At 39.5% G+C, this 27,183-nt stretch overlaps 2 protein-coding genes and 1 long non-coding RNA gene across 27 annotated transcripts in view; 1 reads left to right on the top strand and 2 right to left on the bottom strand.

The window, feature by feature from the left end:
* GARIN2 (golgi associated RAB2 interactor family member 2) overlaps positions 1 to 4,704 on the bottom strand; it is a 35,416-nt gene extending 30,712 nt beyond the window's left edge. For all 8 annotated transcript variants that reach the window (XR_002316029.2, XR_002316030.2, XR_002316031.2 and 5 more), the window contains exon 1: positions 4,614 to 4,704. The gene's annotated coding sequence lies outside the window, so the exon portion shown is untranslated. The remainder of the gene's footprint in view (positions 1 to 4,613) is intronic.
* LOC110144982 (uncharacterized) lies at positions 270 to 14,390 on the top strand. The gene is made up of 4 exons (XR_002316036.2): positions 270 to 393; positions 4,576 to 5,137; positions 7,338 to 7,418; positions 14,301 to 14,390. It is a non-coding gene; the product is annotated as an uncharacterized lncRNA (long non-coding RNA).
* The window catches only part of GPHN (gephyrin), a 520,258-nt gene continuing 506,572 nt past the window's right edge, over positions 13,498 to 27,183 (bottom strand). For all 18 annotated transcript variants that reach the window (XM_070469503.1, XM_070469504.1, XM_070469505.1 and 15 more), the window contains 3 exons: positions 23,849 to 23,952; positions 15,563 to 15,659; positions 13,498 to 14,488 (listed from right to left, as the gene is read on the bottom strand). In XM_070469503.1, coding sequence (XP_070325604.1) covers positions 14,355 to 14,488; positions 15,563 to 15,659; positions 23,849 to 23,952 — 335 coding nt within the window. In that variant the 3' untranslated portion in view covers positions 13,498 to 14,354. The remainder of the gene's footprint in view (positions 14,489 to 15,562; positions 15,660 to 23,848; positions 23,953 to 27,183) is intronic.

Here is a 27,183-nt window from a genome sequence, read left to right as displayed (position 1 = left end):
TGTGAGTCACTGTAGACAATCCTTTTTCCTCTCCATAAAATTCTGAAGTGACCCCCTTCAGGAATACTTGGGACCAGGCCAACTACAAGTGCTGTAAGACCAGCATGGAAACTGGTCTGGTGTGGTGGGGATAGAAAGGATTCTGGAGTCAGACACATCTGGGTTCGTATTTGGGCTCTGTCACCTGTTTCTTTGTGACCTTTCATGTTACTTCACATCTCTGAGATCAGCTTCCTCATCTGTAAAATGAGGATAAAACCATCTGCCTCAACTCAGTGTTGGGCCCACTGGACACAATGATGCATAAAAAAACATTGGACAGCATGGCTACTGCACAGTGAACACATGAATGGTGCTTGCACTGATCCACCACACCTGACCCTGTGTCCAAAGGTAAAATCTCCCTATTGTTTGCTGGACTGGGTTCCTTCTTGATCACTGTTAATTTCATATTTCCCAAGTTTCATTCATTCTAAGGAACATATTTCTACTCAGCTTAAAAACTGAAATGGAGTATGTCTTGTGATCACTCTTCATGGGTGTGTGTGTGTGTGTGTGCACGTGTGTGCAGGGCGGGGGGGGGGGGGGGAGACAGAATCTCCTGGTGGTTGTCACTTGGCTGCGTGTGCCTAGACTTAGTCATGGTTGTTCATATTAAATTATATACATAGTTTGTACTACCTAGGTTACATTTAATTGCCCTTTGAAATGTGATGTTAATGAAAACCTTAAAGTCTCTTGTTGACCCTTTCTGGTAAGATTAAGGAAGTTTCAGTGTAAAACTTGTAGAATGCACACAGAGGCTTGGAAGAAGGTCCCAGAGACTAGAGTGGAGCACTCCTCTAAGAAACAGCCAGAGGATGAGGGCTCAGACGGTGATAGATAAATACCATGTGAAAAATTCTGAGCTGTAAGAAAGCACTGAGTTATATAATTAGCTGCATTTTTCCTTCTCATTGGCCCATAAAACAATATTATATCTTATAAAGGATGGATTTTAGATTTGATAAAATGCGGTAGTTGACTTTGGCTCATCCAGAAGTGGGTGATAAAGTGCACATTAAAAAGATCACTCTGACAAAGTGACAACATCCACATATTGGAGGGTGTGTCTGTTCACAAACATGTACTGCTCTGTATATGCCCTGTGGTCCTTTCCCAGTGCTGGCATTTATGTGGCCCCCAGAATCCCTGGATGTGAGAAAAATGCCTCCAGAGGGCAGATGATCTCGCAGGGGAACAGGAGCGGCTTGGATCCAGGCCACTGAGAGGGAGGAGAGAGTGAGAGGAAGGAAGGGTTCCAGGGGACCGGCCACCAAGCCCAGGCCTGGCCCCTCGCATCCGCTCCAAACCATGGAACAAATAGTGGGATCAGCCAAGGAGCAGGAAATGAAATAGAATCTTTTATCTTCTCTGATGTGATAGGATTTTTGAAAATTGTTTGTTGCTAAGCACTTGTTCTGGAAATATTTTGGTACTTTTGGATTATGTGTATGGCTGATAAATGTGTGCTGAATGTTAACTAGTTTTGTTGTAACTGTGGTTTGAGATTAACACTTTGTACACCAGAGCCCCCATCCCTAATCTCTTCAGTTATCTCGGTTAATTAGTCAGGACAGCACTATTTAATAATTCTTAAAGTGTATGAATTGTTCTGTGAAACCAATTGTGTGCCCGTGCACGCACACAACACATTTTATCAGTGGTTCAAAAGCAAGGTCAGCTGTTAACTATTTACTATGTTTACTCTTAATACCTAGAGATAGTATTAAAGTTTTGGTATTAAAAAAAAAGTTTGGTATAGCTCTGTCTATATCAATATATATGTATCTCTCTCTCTCTCTTATATATATATCTCTCCCATATATACCTTATATCTGTGAAATTGGAAGTTTTAAAATTGCTTCATATATGTAATATATACTAATATTTTCCCATGACATTAAATATAAGTATTTTTTTAAAAAAAACAATAGCAGTTACTAATCATAGTGTGGACCTATATGGAACATCACAATCTCTTATAAGATTTACCAGAACAAATTGCACCCGATGGTTCAACTGGCATTTGGGAAAAGATTCTCCCTTAAAGAGCAGTAGACGATTCACAGCTCACCCTCTGAAGAGGCCCTGCACTGTGCTGCGCTTTCTTGTGGGGAGATCACGATGAGCAGCCCACTCACAGACCCCCGCCGTCTCAGCCAATGAGCAACCCTTGCAGAAATAATGTTATTAACTCTGGTGATTCATAATAACTCTAATTTGTGTGGGCTGGGCTTTCGCAGGTGGTTTTTGTCTTCCTAATAATTTTATCCATGGATAGGTTTTTCAAATAGTTTTATTGAGATATAATTTATGTACCATCAACGTCACTCATTTAAAGGGTTAGTACAATTCAGTGATTGTTAGTGTCTTTACAGAGTTGTGCAGCTGGCACCATGATCTCTAATCTTACATTGGAACATTTTCAGCATTATCCATGGATACGTTTTCCGTCAGGATAAATGTAAAATATGAATAATGCATTTATATCTCTTTTGTATCACCCTGTGACTGTTGAATTGTCACAGAACGAATCATGTGAACATGGTCTTGATGATGAAAAGTCAGAGCAGAGGTGTTGAGGGGGAAATTGGCAATAGCATTATCATATTAATAAGCTGAACATTTATAGATTCTATGAAAATATTTTAGGAGTAAAACAAGACTATGCAAATTCCTTATGAAAGTTCATACTATTTGCTTCACTACTATTACATGTGCAATAGAGGTCTATCTACAATATAGAACTCAAATAAAAAACAAGTTTTAGTATTAAAAATAGCTTAATCACATCAAAGGGTCAATGAATGTATGGACTATGGATTTACAATAAATATGTGCTGAATTAATGTGTGAATTAAAGCAGAGAAACAAAGTAGGGTTGCTATAGGCCACCGTGGAAACACTGGCATTTCACAGATTCACAGAACCCTTTGTTATATTATGTTCTACAAGGATGGTGCATTAGTTTTCACCATCGAAGTTTATATTTTTTCCAATAATCTATGCCTTTCACCAAGTCCATTAATTGTCTTATACATATAATTAAGCAAATAAGATATGGAGTGATATTACAGATAAATGTGATTTGTGTGTTGTGGAGCAAGGATAACATAAAAGAATCTAGTTCTATTTGAGATGAACCCTAATTGATCCTATCGCTTGCAGATTCTTTGCATCCCTTATTTCTTTTAATTAGTGCTTTAACCCCTCTCTCAGTTTTTCTGTTTCTCTTTTTAGTTCCAGTTAAGTGGAGATTAATTCAGCATATAGTTATATCAGGTTGTACTTTGCTGCAGAATTATAGTACAGATTTTCATCTGAAAAGTATTGTTGGCTACTTTTAGTAAAACAAAACAGATTCCAAACTAAATCTGATTACACACCAGAAACTAATGCCAGGATTTTAATGGGGAAACCAAGCACAGAGAAGCAATGACTTGTAACATTTCAGGGATAGAATTACTTCAGCTTTGCTCTAGACTTTCATGATGTCACTAGGACCTCCCAGATCTGGGTAATGTTTCAAGAAAGACCAAGGCCCTATTAGTGCTAAAAATAGTATCGCTATGTGATGGTGATGATGATGTGGTTATTGGTTACTGGGAAATTTTTGGACCTTTGGCAGCCTGAGTTTTAATGGAAATTGGGAAGTGGAGAGAGTGGGAGCCAATGTGGAAGTGGTTTTGGTAGTTTTTCTGACCACTGAAATCAGAGAGGGTTTCTATACATGTCCCTGAAAATGTTCTAAGTATTGGCTGTTTACTACTTTCATGGAGGCTTTGCCCCCACTGGTATTTTATTATAAAACATTTTCAAAGTTGCACCAAAGCTGAAAGAATTCCATAGTGAACACCCAGGTACTGACCATGTAGATTCTCCTGTCTTTTTCTTCTGTGTGTGTTGTTTCTGTAATTATGTGAAAGCTCTTGAATGATAGGTTTACCTGTCACATATCAGAGCTGGTCTCTGTAATACTACTTGGCTCTTGGAGATTCATTCCTTGTAGCACTTTGAAGCAAAGCATTTACTTAGATTTTTCCCCAAGATTCTTAACACAGTAATAAACACATTTTTAGACTGGTCCATCACAATCCTAGGTCACAATTGTAGTTGAATCTGAGAGACGATCTGTTATGGGCCCCCTTTCTTCTGACAATGTGGCTCCAACTAACCTTTCAGCTTTGAACAGAAAAACCCTGTGTTCTAGATCTTCTCTCCCATTTGAATAATCTAAAACGACTATGTCCATAAATTCATTCAATTCAGTCACTTATGGGAGAAAACTGGGGTAACAGTTTGAAAAATTGGAATTTAAAAATCATCCAGAAAACTTGTTTTCAAACAAACTCTCAAATTATTTTCAAGGAGTTCAATAGAGAAGTTCAATTAAAAATCTGAGATTTCTTGCTTGTTATGGTTGAAACCAGAAGGAAATGAAACTACAAAGGAAAAGGGAAAGATGGAAAGAGGGAAGACATTCTGCCCTCAGATTATGAGGATTCATTCACCTCTCCTTTCCTTCTCCCTCAGGTTCACACTAAAGTGGCAGGAAGCAGGCGGGCACTTACTGTGGAGAAGTGAGGATGAATTAGATCTCTGGAGATCTCCTGGATGTCTACTAGGAGAATAGTCTCCAAATAGCACGTTTTCAACTCTTCTCACATTTCCTTGGCAGAAGGTGCTTTCAGTCTACTGGACAGGCAACTAACCACTTAGTAAAAGAACACAGGAGGCCAGGCTGCTCTGGGCATTGTTCTCAGGCTCCCGCATCATAAAGTGCTGACATAGTCTCTGAAGTAAGCAAAGAGCAGACCTGAACGCAGCGCCTGGGCTCAGAGGTCACCAGCGCAGCTCCGGAGCTGCGGTTCTGGTTGCTGTGTGAAGATTTCACAGGCTTCCCTGGAGAGAAGAGACCATTTAGTCACAGGATCACCATGGAAAAGATACCTCACTGAGGAGTTGAAAACACTATCATTTATCATTCAAGTGATAATTTATCCTTCAATCTAACTACATCCCAATTCTCAGAGACTTTAAACATACTAATATTTAAGCCACTCTGGACTTCTGTGAAGAAAAACTTCAAAAGAAGGTGATATTCTTAGAGGGCAGAGGCCTCTTTATACCTCAGTTTAGTTCAGTTGCTCAGTCATGTCTGGCTCTTTGTGACCCCATGGAATGCAGCACGCCAGACCTCTCTGTCCACCACCAACTCCCAGAGTTTACCCAATCTCATGTCCATTGAGTCAGGGATGTCATCCAGCCATCTCATCCTCCGTCGTCTCCTTCTCCCGCCTTCAATCTTTCCCAGCATCAGGGTCTTTTCCAATGAGTCAGCTCTTCGCATCAGGTGGCTGAAGTATTGGAGTTTCAGCTTCAACATCAGTCCTTCCAATGGACATTCAGGACTGATCTCCTTTAGGATGGACTGGTTGGATCTCCTTGCAGTCCAAGGGACCCTCGAGAGTCTTCTCCAACACCACAGTTCAAAAGCATCAATTCTTTGGCGCTCAGCTTTCTTCACAGTCCAACTCTCACATACATGACTACTGGAAAAACTATAGCCTTAACTAGATGGAACTTTGTTGGCAAAGTGATGTCTCTGCTTTATAATGGGCTGTCTAGGTTAGTCATAACTTTTCTTCCAAGGAGTAAGCATCTTTTAATTTCATAAAGCATCTTTATACCTCAGCTTCTAGTATATTCTGACACAGGCTGTGGTAGGCACCCAACCCAGTAATTGTTTGTTGGATGAATGAATGAATGTAATGAAACACACGGTATTCTCTCTCTGAAGAGCTCCTCCCTCTTGAAGCAGCATGATTATTTGTCTTTGCTTTTCTGTGTGGCTTCCCTGTCAGACTGTCCTTCTTTACCTTTGTGTTATGGTCGGGGGCTGCAGGTGCTGACCCGTCACCTCCTCACCTACTCCTGAGGATGGAAGAGCACAAGGGGGATACTAACCAACCACTCGGGATTGGAGGGTGTTACCTTGGTGAATTTGCTTCACTTGGGTCACCATATTGCAGGCTTAAACACTTGCTTTGCACAGGCCTCAGAGAACATTCAGTATCTCAGAATAAATATTGTCTGAGTTTTTGAGTGAATGATAGAACCTTAAGAACTGTAACTTCCATTTGGGACCAGGTGCTGGGGTCAGGGAGATTATAGCATCCACTCCCATAGGATATATATCAGGGTAGCTTTCCAGAATTGAGGACTGGATGTATCATTGGGGTGTCTACTGGCAGCAGACTCTGGTAATGTCTCTCCATGTATAACTGGCTCAGTCTGCCAATAAGGGCAGCCTCTACATGTGTGAGATCAAAGGATTTCCTCTAATTTTTGCCTCAGACACTCCCTTCCCTGCTTCTATCCTGAATGCCCGCTTCTGGATAGACAAATTCTTCTTCTAATTGTATGAATATCATTGGCTAGATTTATTGTAACTCACTTCTTCATTCAGCATATTTGTTGCATGATCACTGGCCATTTTCCGTGTTTCCTGCATCAGGGCCAGGAAACATTTTTGCATAAATCTGATCTCACCTCTTCCATGTCGTTGTTACTAATTCTGACGTCTTGATGAAATGCTTCCTTTCTCACTTCCACTTTTTTTTTCCCTACCAATATCTTAAAACGTGAAGAAATAGCAAAGGAGGGAAATAAAAATCATGGTATATTTTAAATATTCATCTTTAAAATATTAAGTGTTTTTTAACATGCTGCTGCTGCTGCTAAGTCACTTCAGTCGTGTCCGACTCTGTGCGACCCCATAGACGGCAGCCCACCAGGCTCCCCCGTCCCTGGGATTCTCCAGGCAAGAACACTGGAGTGGGTTGCCATGTCCTTCTCCAATGCATGAAAGTGAAAAGTGAAAGTGAAGTCATTCAGTCGTGTCCGACTCCTAGTGACCCCATGGACTGCAGCCCACCAGGCTCCTCCCTCCATGGGATTTTCCAGGCAAGAGTCCTGGAGTGGGGTGCCATTGCCTTCTCCTTTTTAAAATGCACAGAGTATTAAATCATACTTGTAACTGTTCTTGGAGATGATGCCATAGTTCTGAGTTCGAGGCACTCTGTTGAAGTGAGGTCCATACCAATTAGCCCTCTGCCCTTGTCCCTCATGAGATGTGCCCACTTGCTCATGCCTGCGTGGGGTCCCCTCCGCTGCATGTTCTAAGCATGGGCTATGACGTTTTCTTGTCAGGTTCTGTCTCTGGCTCTCTGCTGAGTACTATCCAAGGTCAATTCTGTCGGTAAGTTTAGTAACGAGAACCTACTATTTCCTAGGCACCGTATCAAGCTGGGGCTGCTGAGGTGAACAGTCTCTATCATTAAGTGGAGGAGGGGTGATGCCAGTGGGATGCAGTGGTAAGTGGAAGCACAGATAAGGGGCGCTTAGTCCAATTTGGGGATTTAGGGAAGGGTTTCTGGAAGAGTTAGTGTCCAAGGTTAATCTTGAAAGATTAGCAGCTTGAGCAAAGGCACTGAGGCATAAAATGACATGGTTCGAAGGGGAAACTGCAAATGGTCTGGTGTTAAGTGAAGTGGGAGGGGGAAAAAATGAATGTGGATGACGGAAGGGCTAGATCATGGAGGACTTTAACCGCCCTGACTGGGGCTTGGACTTCATTTGTTGCAGCAGTTTTCTCATGAGGAGTTTTAGCACAGAGAGATTTATGCTCTGGTCAACCACTTTGGTAGCAGCATGAAGGGTGAATTCGGGGAGGGCAATTCCAGAGGTGTACAAATTAAGATGGTAGCAGTGGGACTAGAAATGAGTGGGTTAATTTAGGAAATATTAGTAGAGTTGACATAACTTAGTGACTAATCAGATGTGGGAAGTGAGAAGAAAGAATGATTCAGACATTTCTGGTTTGGGAAACTTGGGTAAATGGTGGTGCCATTAACCAGGAAATAAAATACAGGCAGAGGAACAGTTGTAGGAGGCAGGGAGGGTGGGTTCCTTGTCTGCAGGAGCCCTTGTCTAGAGTGGTGCCTTGTATTCAATAGGTGTTTACTAAATAAGCCTTTTTTTCTTTTAACCTTCAGTGGCTCCCCATGCTATTAGGCTATTTGACATGTATCATCAGGTGTGTGTGTACTTAGTATCACACCCAAGAGCCTACACCTGTGTGAGCATGATCTTGCTTCATCCTGGCTTCAGTTGTCTCCAGCTATGTTTTAGATCCTGCCCCCTACCTCATCATGCTTCAGTCTCCTTTCTGGGGTTGTATTCTCTAAGCCTTTTCCTCTGAATGCTCTTCTCTCAGTTAACGCGAGGGGCTTATTTTCTGCTCTGAGCTCAAATATCACCTGCTTAGAGAACCCTTTCCTCAATTCCTGGACAAGTGACAGCCTCCCAGTGCCAAATCCACCACTGTATTCCGCAGTGCTGAATAGAGTGCTGGGGCTGGAACTCAGCTAACTACATTTCTTTTTTTTCTTTGCCAGCTGGCTTCTGGCTAGGTTCAACAATAAGCTACATCAGACTACAGGGAACTTGGAAAGCAGAGGGTGGGAAGAAGGCACTTATGTTCCTTCCGGATTGTTTTTTGATTCTGTGTGTGTCACCCTGGCAATGGCAACTAGTTCTAGCCATTCAACATCTGGGCAGTGCCCTTTCCTTGGAGGGTTGAGCCCTACCTCCCAGGGGTCTGACCTATGAGCTTCCAGATTCTGGTAATTCTAACCTTTCCCTCCCACCTCCCCAGCCCCAGCTGTGGTATCTGCTTCCCATAGTTATTATCTCTGACATCTCAGTGTTTTCTCTGTGTTTTTCCAGATGTCAAACACAAATTTAACTTAGTACTCCTACACTAAAGTCTCTCAGTGTGATTGCTGCCTTTCTTAACTGCTGGACCCTGACACTACTGAAGATGGTTTACGCCTTCATCCAGTTACTCTCTAACATATAATAGGACTTTCTTCATAGACTTCTCATAATTCATATTTACTTTTTTTTGCTTTTTCATCATCTGTCTTCTTTTGGATACTAGAGCTTTTGTCTCATTTATCATTGTATCCCTGGAATCTATCATGGAGCCTGACATACTGTAAGAACTTAATATATGCTTGTTAAATAAATTATTGAATTACAAAAGACTACAGGAGAAATATTGCTGACTGCAAAAAAATAGCCAGAATTGAGCAATTTTTTAACCTCTTGGTTCTAAGTCAAGTTATTAATGAACTCTATAATAATGCAACTCTATAACAGAGAGTGGAGGTCCATGCTTCTTATAAGCCTGTTAGAATACAAGGCATTATTTAACACAGATCCATCATCATTGGGATAACAAGATACATAATTTATTTTCTTTGAATTTTATACTTACATAAATCCCCACTTTCTATAACTAGGAATGATAATAACTTACCTATGAGGGTTTCATGAAGATCAGGAGTTGGTTATGGGTTAGATCCAGAAAGTTTTGTTGGTCAGAAAATAACTTCAAAAATAAAAGCCACCCAAAGAATCAACTTGCTGTAACATGCAACATCACTTAATAGCATTTATTTTACAATCTTTTATTTAAATATCAACTATAATACTAAGAATCAATCATAATATGCCATATATGCATAATTCTAAAATGTTGTTCAGTTGCTCAGGTGCGACCAACTCTTTGCAACCCCATGGACTGCAGAACGCCAGGCTTCCTTGTCCTTTACCATCTTCCAGAGCTTGCTCAAACTCATGTCCATAGAGGCAGTGATGCCATCCAACCATCTCATCCTCTGTTGTCCCCTTTTCCTCCTGCCTTCAATCTTTCCCAGCATCAGGGTCTTTTCTAACGAGTCGGCTCTTCACATCAGGTGGCCAAAGTATTGAAGCTTCAGTTTCCGCATCAGTCCTCCTAATGAATATTGAGGACTGATTTCCTTTAGGATGGACTGGTTTGATCTCCTTGCAGTCCAAGGGACTCTCAAGAGTCTTCTCCAACACCACAGTTCAAAAGCATCAGTTCTTCAGGATTCAGCCTTCTTTATGGTTCAACTCTCATGTCCATACATGACTACTGGAAAAACCATAGCTTTGACTAGACGGACCTTTGTTGGCAAGGTAATGTCTCTGCTTTTTAATATGCTGTCTAGGTTGGTCATAGTTTTCTTCCAAGGAGCAAGCGTCTTTTAACTTCATGGCTGCAGTCACCATCTGCAGTGATTTTGAAGCCCAAGAAAATAGTCTGTCACTGTTTCCATTGTTTCTCCATCTATTTGCCACGAAGTGATGGGACCGAAGTCCATGATCTTTGTTCTTTGAATGTTGAGTTTTAAGCCAGTTTTTCATTCTCCTCTTTCACCTTCATCAAGGGGCTCTTCAGTTCCTCTTTGTTTTCTGCCATAAGGGTGGTGTCATCTGCATATCTGAAGTTATTGATATTTCTCCTAGCAATGTTGATTCCAATTTGTGCTTCATCCAGCCTGGCATTTGGCATTCTAAATTAATTTTGCTCAAATAAATGCAAATAGATTATATGACATGGATTTTCACTGTGCCAAGTGGAACAATTGATCTTTAACTTTAAATTTTCCTTGAATCTACTTCAAATGTGTATTTTTTTTTTAACCTTTCCTAACTCAGAAGGAAAAATGTTCCTTTTCTTCTCCAGCCTAAATGGGCCATCAGGATCCTTAAATGCAACTCTTCCTTCCTCTTCTTTCTCCACCTGGAACGTTACACTCAAACTTTTAATGTGCCCACTACTATTGTTTCTCCTTTCTCAGAACTCACAAACAAAAATTTTTTCCTCATCTTGTTACTGGTTCAAGCCACCATCCTGTGTCTGTCTTTCTTTTCTCATGCCCATGTTTCAAATAATTCAGTCATGATTTCTATTTTGCTATATGATTTTTGCCTTCCACTCATGACTGAAATTGCACTCTTGTAGCTCACAAATGATTGCCTGATCAGTAGATTCTTTTTGAGCCCTCATCCTTCTTGACATTTCTTTTTGACAGTTGATTATTCTTCCTGGTGACTCAGAGGTAAAGAATCTGCTCACAATGCAGGAGACCCGAGTTCCATCCCTGGGTCAGGAAGATCCCCTGGAGAAGGAAACGGGTACTCATTCCAGAATTCCATGGGCAGAGTGGCCTGGTGGCCTAGTCAATGGGGTTGCAAAAAGTCAGACACGATCTAGCAACTAACACACATCCTTCCTTCTTGAAACTCTCTTCCCTGGTTTTGCGATACTGCAGCACCCTGTTTTCATCTCTTCTACAAACTGCTTTTCCTTTCATTCCATTCATGGCTTTTTCCAGCAACACTCCAAAATAAGAAGCTCCGCAAGCCTGTCTTACTGGCAAGTCCTTTTTTGATAAATTTTCCTATTTACCCTTACATTTCAATTATCACCTTTATGTGAGTGATCCCCAAGATTACATTCAGCCAGCATCTCTTTTGTGAACTCCTAACCTATATTTTCAAATGCCAACATGACATGGCTACCTTAGTGCTCCTCTGGCATCTCAAACACATGTCTAAACTTACCAGCTCCTGCAGAAAATCCACTTTTCTGACTTCACTTTTTGGTTAATCATTGAACATGTTCCCAGTCAGCTATGACAAGAGACTCTGAATCATGTTCTTTGTCTAACTTCCTTTCCAAAACTTTCAATCAGTCATAAAATTCTTTCGATTTTTCCTGTTCAAAGGTGCATTCAGCTGTCACGACCTTCCCCTCACCATCACCTCCACCACTATAGTTAAGGCTGTCATCACTCCTCACCCGCACAGTCACGATCAGTTCTTAATTGGTGTCTCTCTCCAGTTTTCCCCCCAATCCAATCTATCCTATTCAGTGCTGCCAGAGCAATTAAAAAAAAAAAAAAAGGCTCTGATCCTAATGCTTCCCTGATCAAGAATTTTTAGTGGTCTAATTGTCTCTAGAAAATCTAGACTTCTTAACCTGGCATTTGAGAACTTCATAGTTTGGGCCTCAAACATGTACTTTTTGGTCTTACAAATATATCAACTTTCTGTTTCTATGGCTGAGTTTTAAGAATATGGATTCTGAAGCCAGCTTGTTAAGTCTGAATCCTGGCTCTTATTGGCTGTGTCACCATGGACAAGTTCCTTCACTTCTCTGTGCCTCAGTTTTCTCATTATAATATGAATAGTAACACAACACTGCTGTGAATATGAAACATATAAGGACTACTTAGAAAAGTGAATGGCACATAGTAAACTCCGTATAATATGTTTCATGGAACAAATAGTTACATACGCCTACACTTATGTACATATGCCAGAAACTCTAAGGACCTGGGGATGTCAGTAAACAAAACAAACAAAAATCATTGCCCTTGTGGGTCTTACATTCTGTAATAAAAATAAAAATTATTAATTATACATAATTCTATTTCTGGAATACCCTCTTTCTGCATTATCACCTTTAAAATTCTACCTTTCCTTCAAGACCCACTAAAATTTCTTACCCCTTGAAATCTTACCTTAAAAAGGTTCCCATCTGAACACCTCCAACTCTTTAAATCTTAACTATATTAACAGCATTTATCACATTCTACAATTCTATCCTGTACTATGAAATATCAAACACATCAAATATTATGCTTAGTTGCACATGTTTTTAAATTTTTCTTGATGGATTATAATGTCAGCTTTATCCCTATTCATCCTTGTAAATAGTATAGCATGCTGGACCTTATACTCAAGCACACAGTAGATGCTTCATAGATGTTTCTTGGATGAATGTAGGTAAAGAACTCTTTGCATGGGTTTTCATTTGACCTCAATTAACCTTATCTTTTTAAATTGAAAATAATACATTTAAAATATAGAACATTTTATTTTCAACTTTGGAAATATCAAGTATCGGTATCAAATATTTATTGTTCACAACTTGACTTTATTCATCACCATCATTTAGCTTCTTGTTTACTAGTAAACCAATCTTTGTTGTTTGGTTTACTAACTATACTCTACAGTATATTAATGTCCCGGGTTACCACTGTTTGAAAAGTGCCCTTAAGTTTTTGTTAAAGAAGCCATTGTGGACAGCATATATTTTAATTGTTGTATTTTCTGTGGTCATACAGATTTTTCCCATTTCTTACTTCTGATCATGATAAAAAAAAAGCCCAGGTACTCACTGGCAATTTTCTGGTTCATTACTTATTTACTTTCCTATTCCAAAAAACTGTAGATGTTTGACTTGTTTCTATGACATCTGAAAGAAAAATTCAGTTTCTCCAGCTATGGCTGGGAAGACCAGACCAACTGCAGATTCCTCCCTACTTTCTAGTCTATCTTTGCACAATGCTACAGTAAAATATAGACTACCCTATATTTAAAAAAAACTCCTTTATACCACTTCACCTTGCTAAGCCATCTTAACTATTGCTTTTATCCAAGCAGCACCCCATCAGAATAGCATGATTCTCTTCTCTCTCTTTTTCTAAATAACAAGGCCAACACAATGGATTTTAAATAATGACCAAGGATTTTTTTATTCATTAAGTTCCAGTGTCATTACAGAAAATGTTATGGTACAGAGTTGTTTAACATTGTTTTTTCTTTGCTCTTGATTTCCACATGAATGCTGGTAACACTAATATCTGTACAAGATCAGTCTTTGATTTTATTTTTTGTTCTGTACAATTTTAAATGTATTGGTTAAAAAGGCTGTCAGCACTTAAGGAAGCATTTCCCCCCCAGTTTGTTTGTTCAAATAAAAGGTATCCAGTTACTGCCCAAGAGTACTGTGCCACGAGGCTACTGGGATGAGAGCCGCTCCTTGCCCGCCGATGGCTCTCCCGGAGGCCGGGCAGGGCCGCCACCCAGCCACTCTCTGCTTGGCACTGTGCACATAAACACGATACAGGATCAAGAACAAGCGGAAGCTCTCTGTAAAGCAGTTATGAAGCATACTAAGAAGGGAAATCCAAGTGTTGCCTACGCTAGTATAAATAAGCAGACAGCCTTGATTTAAGAGCATAAGTAGTTGTATTTTAAAGATGAGAAAAACACAAGTTCTGCAGGCACCTACTGCTGTCTACTAAAAGCTATCGCTATCAGACCTAGCATTGAACACACAAAGCAATTTGCAAGAAAGGAAAAATTTGCTTTGATATAATCAGAATAGAGTTGTCTGTTAAGATTTATTTTTAGGTGTTTTTTTCTTTAAAAGGTATTTAAATTCTTTTGAAATATAGTTCAAGATGTTGACTATACAGATCAACTTTTATCCAAATCAGAAAAACTAGCTGTGCCGCTGCATATTACAGGATACAGTCGATGATATGTGGACATGCATCAGGGCTTTCTCGCACCGGCGACCATCATAGCCGCCCGATGACCATGACGTCCACCACCTCGCCCTTGTGGAGCTCCACGTACTGCTCTGTCTTTGGAGGAAGCATCAATAAACCGTTGGCGCTGCGCATGCTCATCAGACGGCTGCTCATCTGATTACCTAGGAGGAAATACCTTATTACAGTGGCAGCGGCATCACAGTGTATGCACATGGAGCCTTTGTAGTTCTTCTCAAAATAAAAACTGACGAACAGAAACACAGGTCTTCAAGAGGAAGAAAGATGATCAGACTTCCCGTATCTTTTTCAGGTGACCTAGCTACTGTATCCTACTATCTTCTCACTGAACTTTAAAAAATAAACATTAAAGATTATTGTTTAAGAGAACGAAACCAAAATTTTTACAGCACTATGGAAAATGCCATTGAATTTCTCAATTCAGGGTAATGTGTGATGTGTGTCTAAAAGAGAGGTTTTTAAAACCTATTAAAATAATTATGATAATAACAGCAGTGGCTACCATTTCTTTTGTATTCACTTAAGTACCAGACAAGGTGGTAGGCATTTTACTCAACTACTTTATTTAATTCTCGATACCTCAAAAAGAGGTTAGGTAACTTGCCTATGGTCCTACTAACTAGTTGGTGGCCAATTGGCAAGCAATCTCTGATGGCAAAGCCCATGTACTTACTCACTGTGCTAACTGATATTTGCACTTAATAGGATCTTTGTTTAAATTTTTTCTGGAACTGCATCAAAAGTCAGGTAAAATATGACTAGAGAAGTTGGGGATAAAAATTTAAAGTCTATATCAAGTAACTACAGAACTCAATTATCCAAGTTGATTTCTGAGTCCTTAGAGAGAATCACACTCTAATTGGGTTTTAATGTCACATTTTAGCGTGGCATAGCCACAGTCCTCTCCTTTTCCTAAAACCAAAGTTATGCTTAGAATTTACTGGTTGAATAAAGAGATAAAAATCTTCTGTAATTCTAGATTTGTATTTCAAACGTTTGTCTAGAAATACAGTTCCAAGGCATAACTAAACAATAATTAGTCTTTACTCTTGCCCTGTTATGTCTCACTGTTTAGGAATAACTTAACATCTAATCTCTCAGAAGGGAAAATGTACAATAATTACAAAATTAGATATACTCAAGGAAGGAGGTTATACACAAATTTGTGTTCTAACAGAAGGGGTGCAAAGAGATACCTGCAGGTGTGAAGGACTAACCTGTACTCTGTGCCCAAGGGAGTGGCTCTTGGTGATGCCAAGTCAGTATACACCGGTGGTATTCCGGGCGAGGATCTAGCTTTACATCACATGATAACTACAGAAAAAAGAGGAAAGGAAAACAAACTCAATCACTCTTAAACTTGATCATTTCTTAAAACTATAGGGTGGTGGTGGTCATTCAAAGAGTGCATCATGGACAGGGAAATATCCTGGCATTCTGCTGTCTCCACCACTGCCACCTTAGGTTCTTAATACAGGAAGTCCAGAGGTTGGGTTGCTCTGATAAAAAGAGAAAAGGAGGCTAAGAAGTTGGTATTTGCAGTAGGGAAAAGGGTAGATGAAAAATACAAAATCTACTTTTGAAGTCTAATTTGACCTATGAATTGAGAAATTAAGGCAGATATTTTAACACTGAGAGTAAAGGAGGTAGACCTCAACAAACAAGCTCAATATACATTTATCTCCCCATCCCTTTGTCCATCTATCCATCCATCCATCCAGCAAACAGATTTACTGCAGTGCTAATTTAGCAACTCATTCATATACTTATCTTTAATATAAAAGGGACAGTTACTTTCTTTCGTTTTTTAGATTTTCATTGGAGTACAACTGATTTACAATGTTGTGTTAGTTTCAGGTGTAAAACAGAACAAATCAGTTACACACATATAGACTCATTTTTAGATTTATTTCCACGCAGGCCATTAGAGAGTATGGAGTAGAGTTCCCTGTGCTCTACCATAGGTCCCTGTTAGTTATCTATCTTATATATGCTAGATACACAGTGGTGTGTAGGTCATCCTCATCTTCCAGTTCATCCCTTCCCTATCCTTACTCTCTGGTGGGCTTCCCTGGTGGTTCACTGGTAAAGACCCTGCCTGCCAAGGCAGGAGACGTGGGTTTGATCCCTGGGCTGGGAAGATTCCTTGCAGAAGAAGTGGCAACTCACGCCAGTATTCTTGCCTGGGAAATCCCACGGACAGAGGTCGCAAAAGAGGTGGATACCACTTAGCAACTAAACAACAACACAACCTCCTTACTCCCTGGTAATCATAAGTTTGCTTCCTACATCTGTAAGTCTATTTATGTTTTGTAGGTAAGTTCATTTGTACTTTTTTAAGGTTCCACACATAAGTGATATCATGATATTTGTCTTCCTCTGTCTGACTTACTTCACTCAGTGTGATAACCTATAGGTTTATCCATGTTGCTGCAAATGGTGTCATTCCATTCTTTTTTATGAATGAGTAATATTTCATAGTGTATTAAAAAGCAGAAACATTACTTTGCCAACAAAGGTCCATATAGTCAAAGCTATGGTTTTTCCAGTAGTCACATATGGATGTGAGATTTGGACCATAAAGAAGGCTGAGTGCAGAAAAATTGATGTTTCTGAACTGTGGTGTTGGAGAAGACTCTTGAGAGTCCCTTGGGCTGCAAGGAGATCAAACCAGTCCATCCTAAAGGAGATCAGTCCTGAATATTCATTGGAAGGACTGATGCTGAAGCTGAAGCTCCAATACTTTGGCTACCTGACGTGACTGATTAGAAAAGACCCTGATGCTGGGAAAGAGAGAAGGCAGGAGAAGAAGGGGGTGATAGAGGATGAGATAGTTGGATGGCAAACTGACTCAATGGACATGAGTTAGAGCAAGCTCTGGGAGATGGAGATGGACAGGGAGGCCTGGTGTGCTGCAGTCCATGGAGTTGCAAAGGGTCGCACACGACTGAGTGACTGAACAACAACAATTATTGTAATTAGGCTTTCTCTTTGGAATCTAGACTAAAATTCAATTAAAGGGTGTTTCTCCTTAATTAAATCACACTCAACTGTTTCATTTGACATTACTTATGTTTATACCCTATTTCGTATCTACTGTGGGGGATAACTTGCCCCTGTTCCTAATTTATTCCGTGCTTACCTGAGGACAAAAATCTCTGTCTTTCAACCTCTCCCCATGGGTACGTGTGTTTTCCAGTTCTAAGCCATAAGAACTATCACACGGTCGTGCCATTTGCTACATGTTTGAGCTTTTCCCCAGCACTGGCGCTGACTGGCTCACTGCAGTGCAGTGCAGCAAACACTAGACTGTGAAGATACCAGCACCTAGGTTCTACTCCCAGCCTTACTGTTAACTGGTATGCTGAACTGGAAAGTTATTTTGCTTCCCCATACCTGTTTATTCATCTACAAAATGGGACTGTTTGTTTTAAAGGAGTATATTTATGTTAATTTAATAAATAAGAACTGCATCAATTTGAAGCGAATGAATTTTTTTCACAGCCTCACAAAGAGCTGTTCCTTTTGTAGCAAGAGATGAAGCTAATCAGGGTTTTGTGGTATTTTACTGAAATGCAGAATACTTTATTCACTAATATATTTAGTTGTACTGACATTATAATTATGGTATATTACATCAGTTAGCTTAAGAAAGCATCTATTTACTATGAGCATCAGTGCTTAAAATAATGATGTACCATGATGTACCATGGTACATACATAATAATGATGTACCATATATATTTTGGTGGAAGAACATTGCAAATTGTGGATGTTTTACTTTTTTTCCACTCATTCAAAATTGGGCAGTGAGCTATGGACTAGGAGTCCTCTGCTTCTTTTGAGTATTTTTCTGGCACATAGCAGTCACTCAAGAGATAAAATTGTATTATTTGGTGTGGTATTATATGGTATGCTCTACATGTAAATATCTAATGGAGAGAATTAGAAAAGGAAAAAAAGAAAGGTCAATGAAGTGAGATGAAAAGCCACAGACTGGGAGAAAACACTTGTACAAAGCATGCCTGATAAAGACCTGTTATCCAAAATAAACAAACAATTCTTAAAACTCAACAGTAAGAACATGAACAATCCAATTAAAAACTGGGCAAAAGAACTGAGCACTATATCAGTGAACATACATATATGAGAAGTAAGCATATGAAAAATGTTCAACATCATACAGGGAACTGCAAATTAAAACAACAATGAGATATCACTAGATATCTACTAGAAAGGCCAAAAATCCAAAACACTGGCCACACCAAATCCTATTGAGAATGTGGAAGAACAGGGACTCATCGCTGGGGCAGGAATGCAAAATGGTACAGCTACTTTGGAAGACATTTTGGCATTTCTTACAAAACTAGATATATCTTATCATACAATCCAGTAATCACATTCCTTAACTTAGTATTTACCCAAGTGAACTGAAAGTTTATGTTCATACAAAAACTTGCACACAAATATGTTTAGCAGCTTTATTCATAATTGCCCAAATTGGAAGCAACAAAGATGCCCTTCAGTAGGTGAGTGGATAAACGGTGGCATATCCAGAGAAAGGAATATTATTCTGTGCTAAAAAGAAATGAAAAGATGAAATGACTTTTCATCTAGCCATGAAAAGTCATGAAGGGAACTTAAATTCATATTACTAAGTGAAAGAAGACAGTTTGAAAAGGTTACATACTGCATGATTCCAAAAATATGATCTTCTGGAAAAGGCAAAGCTATGGAGACAGTAAAAAGACCAAGGGTTAGTAGGGAGGGAGGAATGAACAGGCAGAGTGCAGAGGGTTTTTGGGTTGTGAAAGTGTATGACACTACAATGGTGCATGATATGTGCTAAGTCGCTCAGTCGTGTCTGACTGTGACCCTATGGACTGTAGCCTGCCAGGCTCCTCTGTCCATAGGATTCTCTAGGCAAGAATACTGGAGTGGGTTGTTATGCCCTCCTCCAGGGGATCTTCCCAACCCAGGGGTCAATACATGTAATTGTACATTTATCAAGACTAATGGAATACACAACAGCAAGAGTAAACCCTAATGTAGACTACAGACTTTGGGGGATAATGAATATGTCACTGTAGGTTCACTGATTGTAACTGTGGTACAGGATGTCAACAGTCGGGGAGATTGTGTGTGTGTATGGGGCGGGGAGGAGAATTAATACAGGAACTCTCTGTATGTTCTGCTTAATTTTGCTGTGAACCTAGATGTGCTATAAAAAACAAAATTTGTTAACTAAAAAAGGGGAGAATATTTTGCCCTTCCTCTTTGTCCTGTCCATCTTTTAGAGAAGTGACCTTGAAGAATTATCTAGCATCAGTTCAGTTCAGTCGCTCAGTTGTGTCTGACTCTGTGCGACCACATGAATCACAGCACGTCAGGCCTCCCTGTCCATCACCAACTCCTAGAGTTTACTCAAACTCAAGTCCATCAAGTTGGTGATGCCATCCAGCCATTTCATCTTCTGTCATCCCCTTCTCCTTCTGCCCCCAATCCCTCCCAGCATCAGGGTCTTTTCCAATGAGTCAGCTCTTCGCATCAGGTGGCCGAAGTATTGGAGTTTCAGCTTCAACACCAGTCCTTCCAAAGGACATTCAGGACTGACTTCCTTTAGGATGGACTGGTTTGATCTCCTTGCAGTCCAAGGGACTCTCAAGAGTCTTCTCCAACACCACAGTTCAAAAGCATCAATTCTTTGGCGCTCAGCTTTCTTCACATCAACTTCATATCAGCTTTCTTCATCAACTCTCACATCCATACATGACTGCTGGAAAAACTATAGCCTTGACTAGACGGACCTTTGTTGGCAAAGTAATGTCTCTGCTTTTTAATATGCTATCTAGGTTGGTCATAACTTTCCTTCCAAGGAGTAAGTGTCTTTTAATTTCATGGCTTCAATCACCATCTGCAGTGATTCTGGAGCCCAAAAAAATAAAGTCTGACACTGTTTCCACTGTTTCCCCATCTATTTGCCATGAAGTGATGGGACCAGATGCCATGATCTTAGTTTTCTGAATGTTGAGCTTTAAGCCAACTTTTATACTCTCCTCTTTCACTTTCATCAAGAGGCTTTTTAGTTCCTCTTCACTTTCTGCCATAAGGGTGGTGTCATCTGCCTATCTGAGGTTATTGATATTTCTCCCGGCAATCTTGATTCCAGCTTGTGCTTCTTCCAGCCCAGCGTTTCTCATGATGTACTCTGCATATAAGTTAAATAAGCAGGGTGATAATATACAGCTTTGATGTACTCCTTTTCCTATTTGGAACCAGCCTGTTGTTCCATGTCCGGTTCTAAATATAGTGTAATAATGTTGTTATGGAGCCATTTATATGGTATAAAAGGGCACAAAGAAGTAAATAATCAGCCTTCTTCCGGACACTGGGAAAGGAGTCACAGAGGGCATGATGATGCCTGAGTCTTATGACAAAGGAATTTTCTAAGCTGGGAAAAGAGAAGGTGGTGGTTAGGGGAGAACCTCCTAGGAAGGCGATCTCATGCTCATCCTGGAGGCAGTAAAAAGCTTGGTATGGTCAGAATGCAGGATGGGAAGCAGGTAACACTGGAGGGAAAACAGGCCTTGGGATGGAGGGCCTCCTATGCTCACTTGAGTGTCTGAATTTAACCCTGGGGTCATGGGAAGCATTGAATAATTTTAATTGGAGGTGCTGACAATGATTAGTTAGACAGCAAAGGGATTTAAAAGGAAGCAAGATTAGAGGAAGAGAAACCATCAAATGTTGGTGCCATTATTCAAATCAGGCTTATTTGGCTACAAAACACAGGGGATGCGGATGGTGGAGGGGACGTTAGGAGAATGGTGAAGATCTGGAAGGCTGGAGTAAGGAATGGAAAAAGCTGATCCACAAGATATACCAAGGTTCTTCAAGGGTAATTTTGGCCCCTCCTGAGATTTGTAAATTGGAAGTGATAACTTGAACAGATGTACACTCTTCTCCAGTTGTACTCAGTGCCCTGGGAATAAAAGTGAAGGATAAAAAAGGGAAAACTGATTCAACTTTGTGGGTTCTTAGAGTGATTGTAGTAGAAGGAAGGAAAGGCAAAAAAAAAAAAAAATTGAGGGTGTTAGAGAAAGTTGAAGTGATTCACTATAGGATTTAGGCTGGATGAGAAAAAGGGTTAAAGCCAGAAGGGGCTTATGGACCGAGGAAAAAGGGTGAGGTGTTTAAATTCTTTTATATCTACTGGTAGGTAACTTGTCATTGTTCTTGAACTGTATACCAGAGTTGGTGAGTTTTGAGATGGAGCACTTAACGGCATTGAAAAGGACAGGCATATGAGCAGCTGAAGCAAAAATAAAATTATCAAGAATTATGGAAATAAAGCAACTGATGAAAAGAGGTCAGGCACAAAAGAAGACTTTTAGACAACTGCCAAAACCTGAATGTGTTTGGAATGTTTGCTGGTGATAATATGGGAAGGTAAAAGCTCCAAGAGACTCGGGGGAGAGGCTGGACTAATTGCTGCATGGACTGGAGAAGAGAGTTTCTGAGAAAACAGATGACAAAAGGGGATTCTATTTGAGTGGAGGCCCCAGGTGACATGCTCTAGGCCCTGGTTGATTTTGAGGGCCTGGACTCTGTTTGAGTCCTGTCAAAGCTTCCAAAGAGTGGTTTAAAAGGAGCTTGACACTAACTCTTAAAAGTACAGAGAAGTTATAAGCACTGATTTCATTAGTCTAAAAGAGAGGGGCTTGAGCTCATTTGCCCCACAAATCATCTGAAATTTATCACATAACATTAAAATTCTTATGTATGCTGGTACAGATCAGTTTCAACTTCATTTTCCCAAAGTTTCTATAATTTAGTTATAATTTTCATCTCCTAGTAATAATAAAACTGGCTTACACTTCTTATAAATCATAGACAGTTCTATCATTTTCAATATCTGTTTTAAATCAGTCTATAGGCCATAATATTCTCACATAAACAGGCATTTAATTATATCTTGTGATGATCAATGACTAATCTTTTTTAAAAGCTGAATAATATTCCATTGTACACATATACATCATTTTCCTTATCTATTCATCTGTTGTTTGAAATTTGGGTTGCTTCCTTATCTTTGTGATAGAGGACAATGCTACAACAGATGGTGGGGTGCACATATCTCTTTGAGATCCTGATTTCAATTCTTTTGGACATATATCCAAAAGTGAGATTGTTGGATCATATGGTAGTTTTACTTTTAAGTTTTGAGGAAACTCCATACTGTTTCCCATGAGGCAACATGGATATTCCTAGAGGACACCATACCAAGTGAAATAAGCCAGTTACAAAAGTACTGCGAGATTCCACTTACAGGAAGTATCTAAAAGAGTGAGACTCACAGAGGCGAAGGACAGAACAGTGGTTGTCAGGAGCTGAGGGATGGAGGAAATGGGGGATTGTTGCTCAATGGATATACAGTTTCTGTCATGCAAGGCGAATTAGTTCTAAGGCATCTGCTGTACAGTGTATTACCTACAGTTATGTGGTACTGTGCATTTTAAAATACTTTAAGAGGATAGTTTTCACATTAAATGCTCTTACCATGAAACAAAAAAATCAAAGAACACAAGGGGATTTCTGGAGGTGATGGACGTCGTTTACTACCTTGACTGTGGTGATGGTATCATGGGTGTTTGTGTTTATCCAAATTTTTCAAAATGTCTACATTAAATATGTGTAATTTGTGTACATAAATTATACCTCAGTAAATCTTAAAGAAAAGCACTGGCTGAGTATTAGTTTAAATTGCCAGGAAAATTGTTCACTAGTTACACAGAAACTATATTACATAGTTAGTTGACTAGCAGTAAACCAAGCTGAAGTTAGTGTGGTGAGAAGGGGACTGTAATTTCTGTGACTTTTACTGCAGGTCTAACTCCTCAGTCTTAGTAGTCCTTTTCCAAACAATATGGTCACCCTTTCCTTTCCTTCTGTTTCCTTCTGTCTCTTTCTGGTCCTTTACTTGTCTTTTTCTCAACTGTTTAAAATTGATCAGTGGGGTCACAGAAAAAGTGATCAAATAAATTGCTATTCTCTGTAAGTTTACCTAGGGAAAAGGGACTTTTTATCCCTCTTTCCATAGGGTTTAGTATTAGTTTAGTGTTCTATTGACCATTTTGTCATTACGTATCCATTCCTAAATGGACTTTTAGCTGACGAAAATTATTCCCTTTAGGAATCGTTGAATAATGTGGGAAGGGAATAAAGGGGACTCCTTTCCCTTTGTTTTCTTTCATGAAGAGAGGACTATAATCACATTTTCTCTCGCAATTGACTCAATGGACATGAGTTTGAGCACGCTCTGGGAGATGGTGAAGGACAGGGAAGCCTGGCATGCTGCAGAGGGTTGCGCAGAGGAGGACCTGGCTGACTGACTGAATAGCAACAATAGAAAATTCTAGATGTTTGTTTTGGGCAGTTAAAAAGTCATATCCTTATTTGTTATCAGGCTTCAGTTTTGGTTTCTGGTCATTAGAAAACGTTACCCTGGCTTTGATGATGGTTGGCCGAGGATCCAAGATGCCTTGCATCTTTCTCAGTGCAGGCACAACAAAGAGATTGCAGGTGACCACGGCTGACACAGGATTCCCTGGAAGTCAACCAAGCAGTTATTTATAGTACACACATAGAAATCTGCCAGAAAATCATGAATGTCTATACCTTCAGCTATCAAAGGGAATGAAGTGACAAACCACTAGCCTTCCTCTTTTGAATCACCTTGAATCCAAAAGGACGCCAGAATAGAGCTAGACTCAACCAAATGGCACAGGGTGTGTAAACATTTGGATCTACCAGTGAAACGCAGCCTTCTGATGCACAGAAGCTGCTGAACACCATTTATTTTTGCTTTCCTGAGAGCCATATACTGACGCCCTTACTAATCAGTTTGGACTTGCTATTTTTAAAATGGCATAAAATTACATAGTAACACATACTCAGTGTGAAAAAATATTAGCAAGTAGGATAAGCATAAAGAAATTTATCCATAATCCTCCCTACTCAGACATTTCTTTAAATTAAAAAATATAAAACTAAATGATTTAAAATGTGAAGGATTTGAAGGTGAATACTGTTAGGAACTGAATTATGTCTCCCTCAAATTCGTATGTTGAAGTCTTAACCCTCCAGTGTGACTGTATTTGGAGATAGGACTGTTAAAGAAGTCACCAAGTTAAGCGGGCTGCCCAGGTGGTGCCAGTGGTAAAGAACGCCCCTGCCAAAGCAGGAGAGGACAGAGGCACAGGTTCAGTCCCTGGGCGGGGAAGACCTCCTGCAGAAGGACATGGGACGCCACTCCAGTACTCTTGCCTGGAGAATCCCATGGACGGAGGGAGCCCGGTGGGCTACAGTCCATAGGGTCGCAAATAGTCGGACACAATTAAAGCAACTTAGCATGCATGCGAAGTTCAACGAGGTTGTAAGGGTGAGGTTCTAATCCAGTAGGACTGGTGTCCTCATAAAAAGAAAAACAAACATGAGGAGTGTACACAGAAGAAAAGGTCATGTGGAGGCGTTGGGAGAAAGTGGCCACTTGCAAGCAAGGGAGAAAGATCTCAACAGAAACCAACTGAGCTGGCGCCTTGAGCTTAGACTTCTAGTCCCCAGAACTGTGAGAAAAGAAATTTCTGTTGTTTAAGCTACCCAGTCGGTGATATTCTGCTTTGGCAGCTTGAGCAGAATAATACAAATGCCAAGTTCTTTTACAGTTAAAAGAAAAATTTGAGGAATTCAATTGTACCTCTCCAAGAAGAAATCTGGGCGTGTCATGCACTTCAAAGGCAGGTAGGGTGAGCTATGAAAAAATGATTGAGCTGAGAATAACAGATTTAGTTTCTTGTGTGGTATTATTAACTAACAAAGCTGCGTGACCCTGGCAAGAGTTCCAAACCCTTCTAGGTCTAACTTTACTTAATCACAAAATAAAAAGTTTGGATGATATAAGTCTCAATATCCCTGTTGGTTCTAAAATTATAATTTTACTAATACTTTTATACAGTGATATGTGACTCTGTGTGTGTGTGTGTATATAGTGGGGGTAGGGAATGGCTTGTGCTTTTAGATTCCGTTGGCCTGGTTATGTGATGCTAATTTCATCATCAAAATAAAAGGCAATGGCTGGTTTGGCCTATTACTAGCTAAAACCATACCTTTAATTTTCTTCTACCTACAAAAGCAGTTAAAAAGAGATCTTTTTAAAGTTGTAAAGTGATGAGTGACACAATTATTTCAGTAGAAAAAATTTTGTTTTTTCTGAGTTATTCCATAGGATAGCAGACTCCTAGGGACAATTGACTGCTTTATTCTTGAATCAAAATATAAACAGATGGAAATTACCCTGGGAAAGCAAAAAAAAAGAAAAGGAGAAAAAAAAAAAGAAAAAAAGCTCAACAATGATTACAGTATTCTTGTAATGCTACTGCTTGATAAAATTACTCTATAAAAAATGAATTGCTCGATGTAAAAAAAAAAAAAGAGAGACTGGAAGAACCAACACCAAAAATCTGAAAATAGTGGTTATTTTGGGTGAGGGAGATTATGGATAACATTTCTTATTGCTTATCTAAGTTATTTTCTAATGTTCTACAGTGAACACATGTTACTAGAACAAGTCAAAAAAAAGAACAAGTAGATACACAAGACTTTTAAACTGCTTTAGAACTTATCAAGATTAGTAATGGCTTTAAATGAAGCACTTTAAATGAGCAAAATCCAATTCTGAGTTTTCAAATCCTTGTAAAAAGAACCACTTTGCTGGTTTTACAATCTGAACATGTGAATTGTTGCTGCCCTCTTTTGGTACCTTCAGGCTGAGCATAGAAAATCTCAGAGGAGCAATTTGAAAAGCAGGCTATTTAACTGTAACTTCTTTGGCAGATAAACAACACTTTGTTAGTAATGGCAAAACAGGCTCCCACTAAAACATACTTCATAGGTCAAGTCATATCTTCTGTAGACAACAGTCTCTTCCAAGCAAAATGAAGCTAGAAGAGGTTATCCTTTCTCTATATAATGGTGTTCAGAGTATCTAGGGATATTAAAGGCCTTAATGTGTCTTATACCACAGATAAATTTTGAGAACTAAAAGTTTACTTACATGTCTTCTCTCTTAATATGATAGAAATCAAACCTCTTTTATGCTTATAGATAAGGGGCTTTAAAAATGTTTTTAAAGTTCTAAAATTTTTTGCCTGCCTTTTCTTTCTATCTCTATTTTGAGATTTATTAACTATAAAAAAGCAAATAAGCAACCCAAAGCCCCCAGACTTGTACATCTGAAAGGAATAAGCAGGTTATTTTCTGAAGAAATCTATGCCAAAAAATAGAGAATGGAACATTGCTTACAGATCAGAGGACAATTTTAGAAGTTGAAAAAATAACAAGTAAATGCAATGTTGTATTTCTTTTGTTGTTGTTGTTCTAGTATCTGCAGGGGTGATTCAAGGCCCTTTGAGCACAATACTCTAGTTGCGGGAGATGATTATACTGTTAACTTTGACCAGTGCCCTGTACGTGCCCCAGAAAGATGTAGTAACAGGTAACGCTTATCATCTTAGGGTCTGAATTGTGCTTTGAAAGGTACTATCTAATTTGACTTTTGCATAAGCCCTATGAAGCATATATTTGCCTCATTTTATAGATGAAGAAATAGCCTCAGAGAGATTATGTGATTTGTTCAAGGTAATACAGTATGCAAAGCTGGGGCTTGGGCCCAAGTCTTTCAGATTCCAAATCATGTGCTCTGATAGGGGACTGGTCACCTGGGGCACAAAAAGATTTTGGTTATTTTTCCAAAAAAAGCAAAAGAAAGTATTTAAGTTAT

Source organism: Odocoileus virginianus, chromosome 6 (genome assembly GCF_023699985.2).
Source record: "Odocoileus virginianus isolate 20LAN1187 ecotype Illinois chromosome 6, Ovbor_1.2, whole genome shotgun sequence".
In the NCBI taxonomy this organism is placed as follows: domain Eukaryota; kingdom Metazoa; phylum Chordata; class Mammalia; order Artiodactyla; family Cervidae; genus Odocoileus; species Odocoileus virginianus.
Note: the sequence above shows the minus strand (reverse complement) of the source record. Positions and strands in the feature narration are given on the sequence as shown.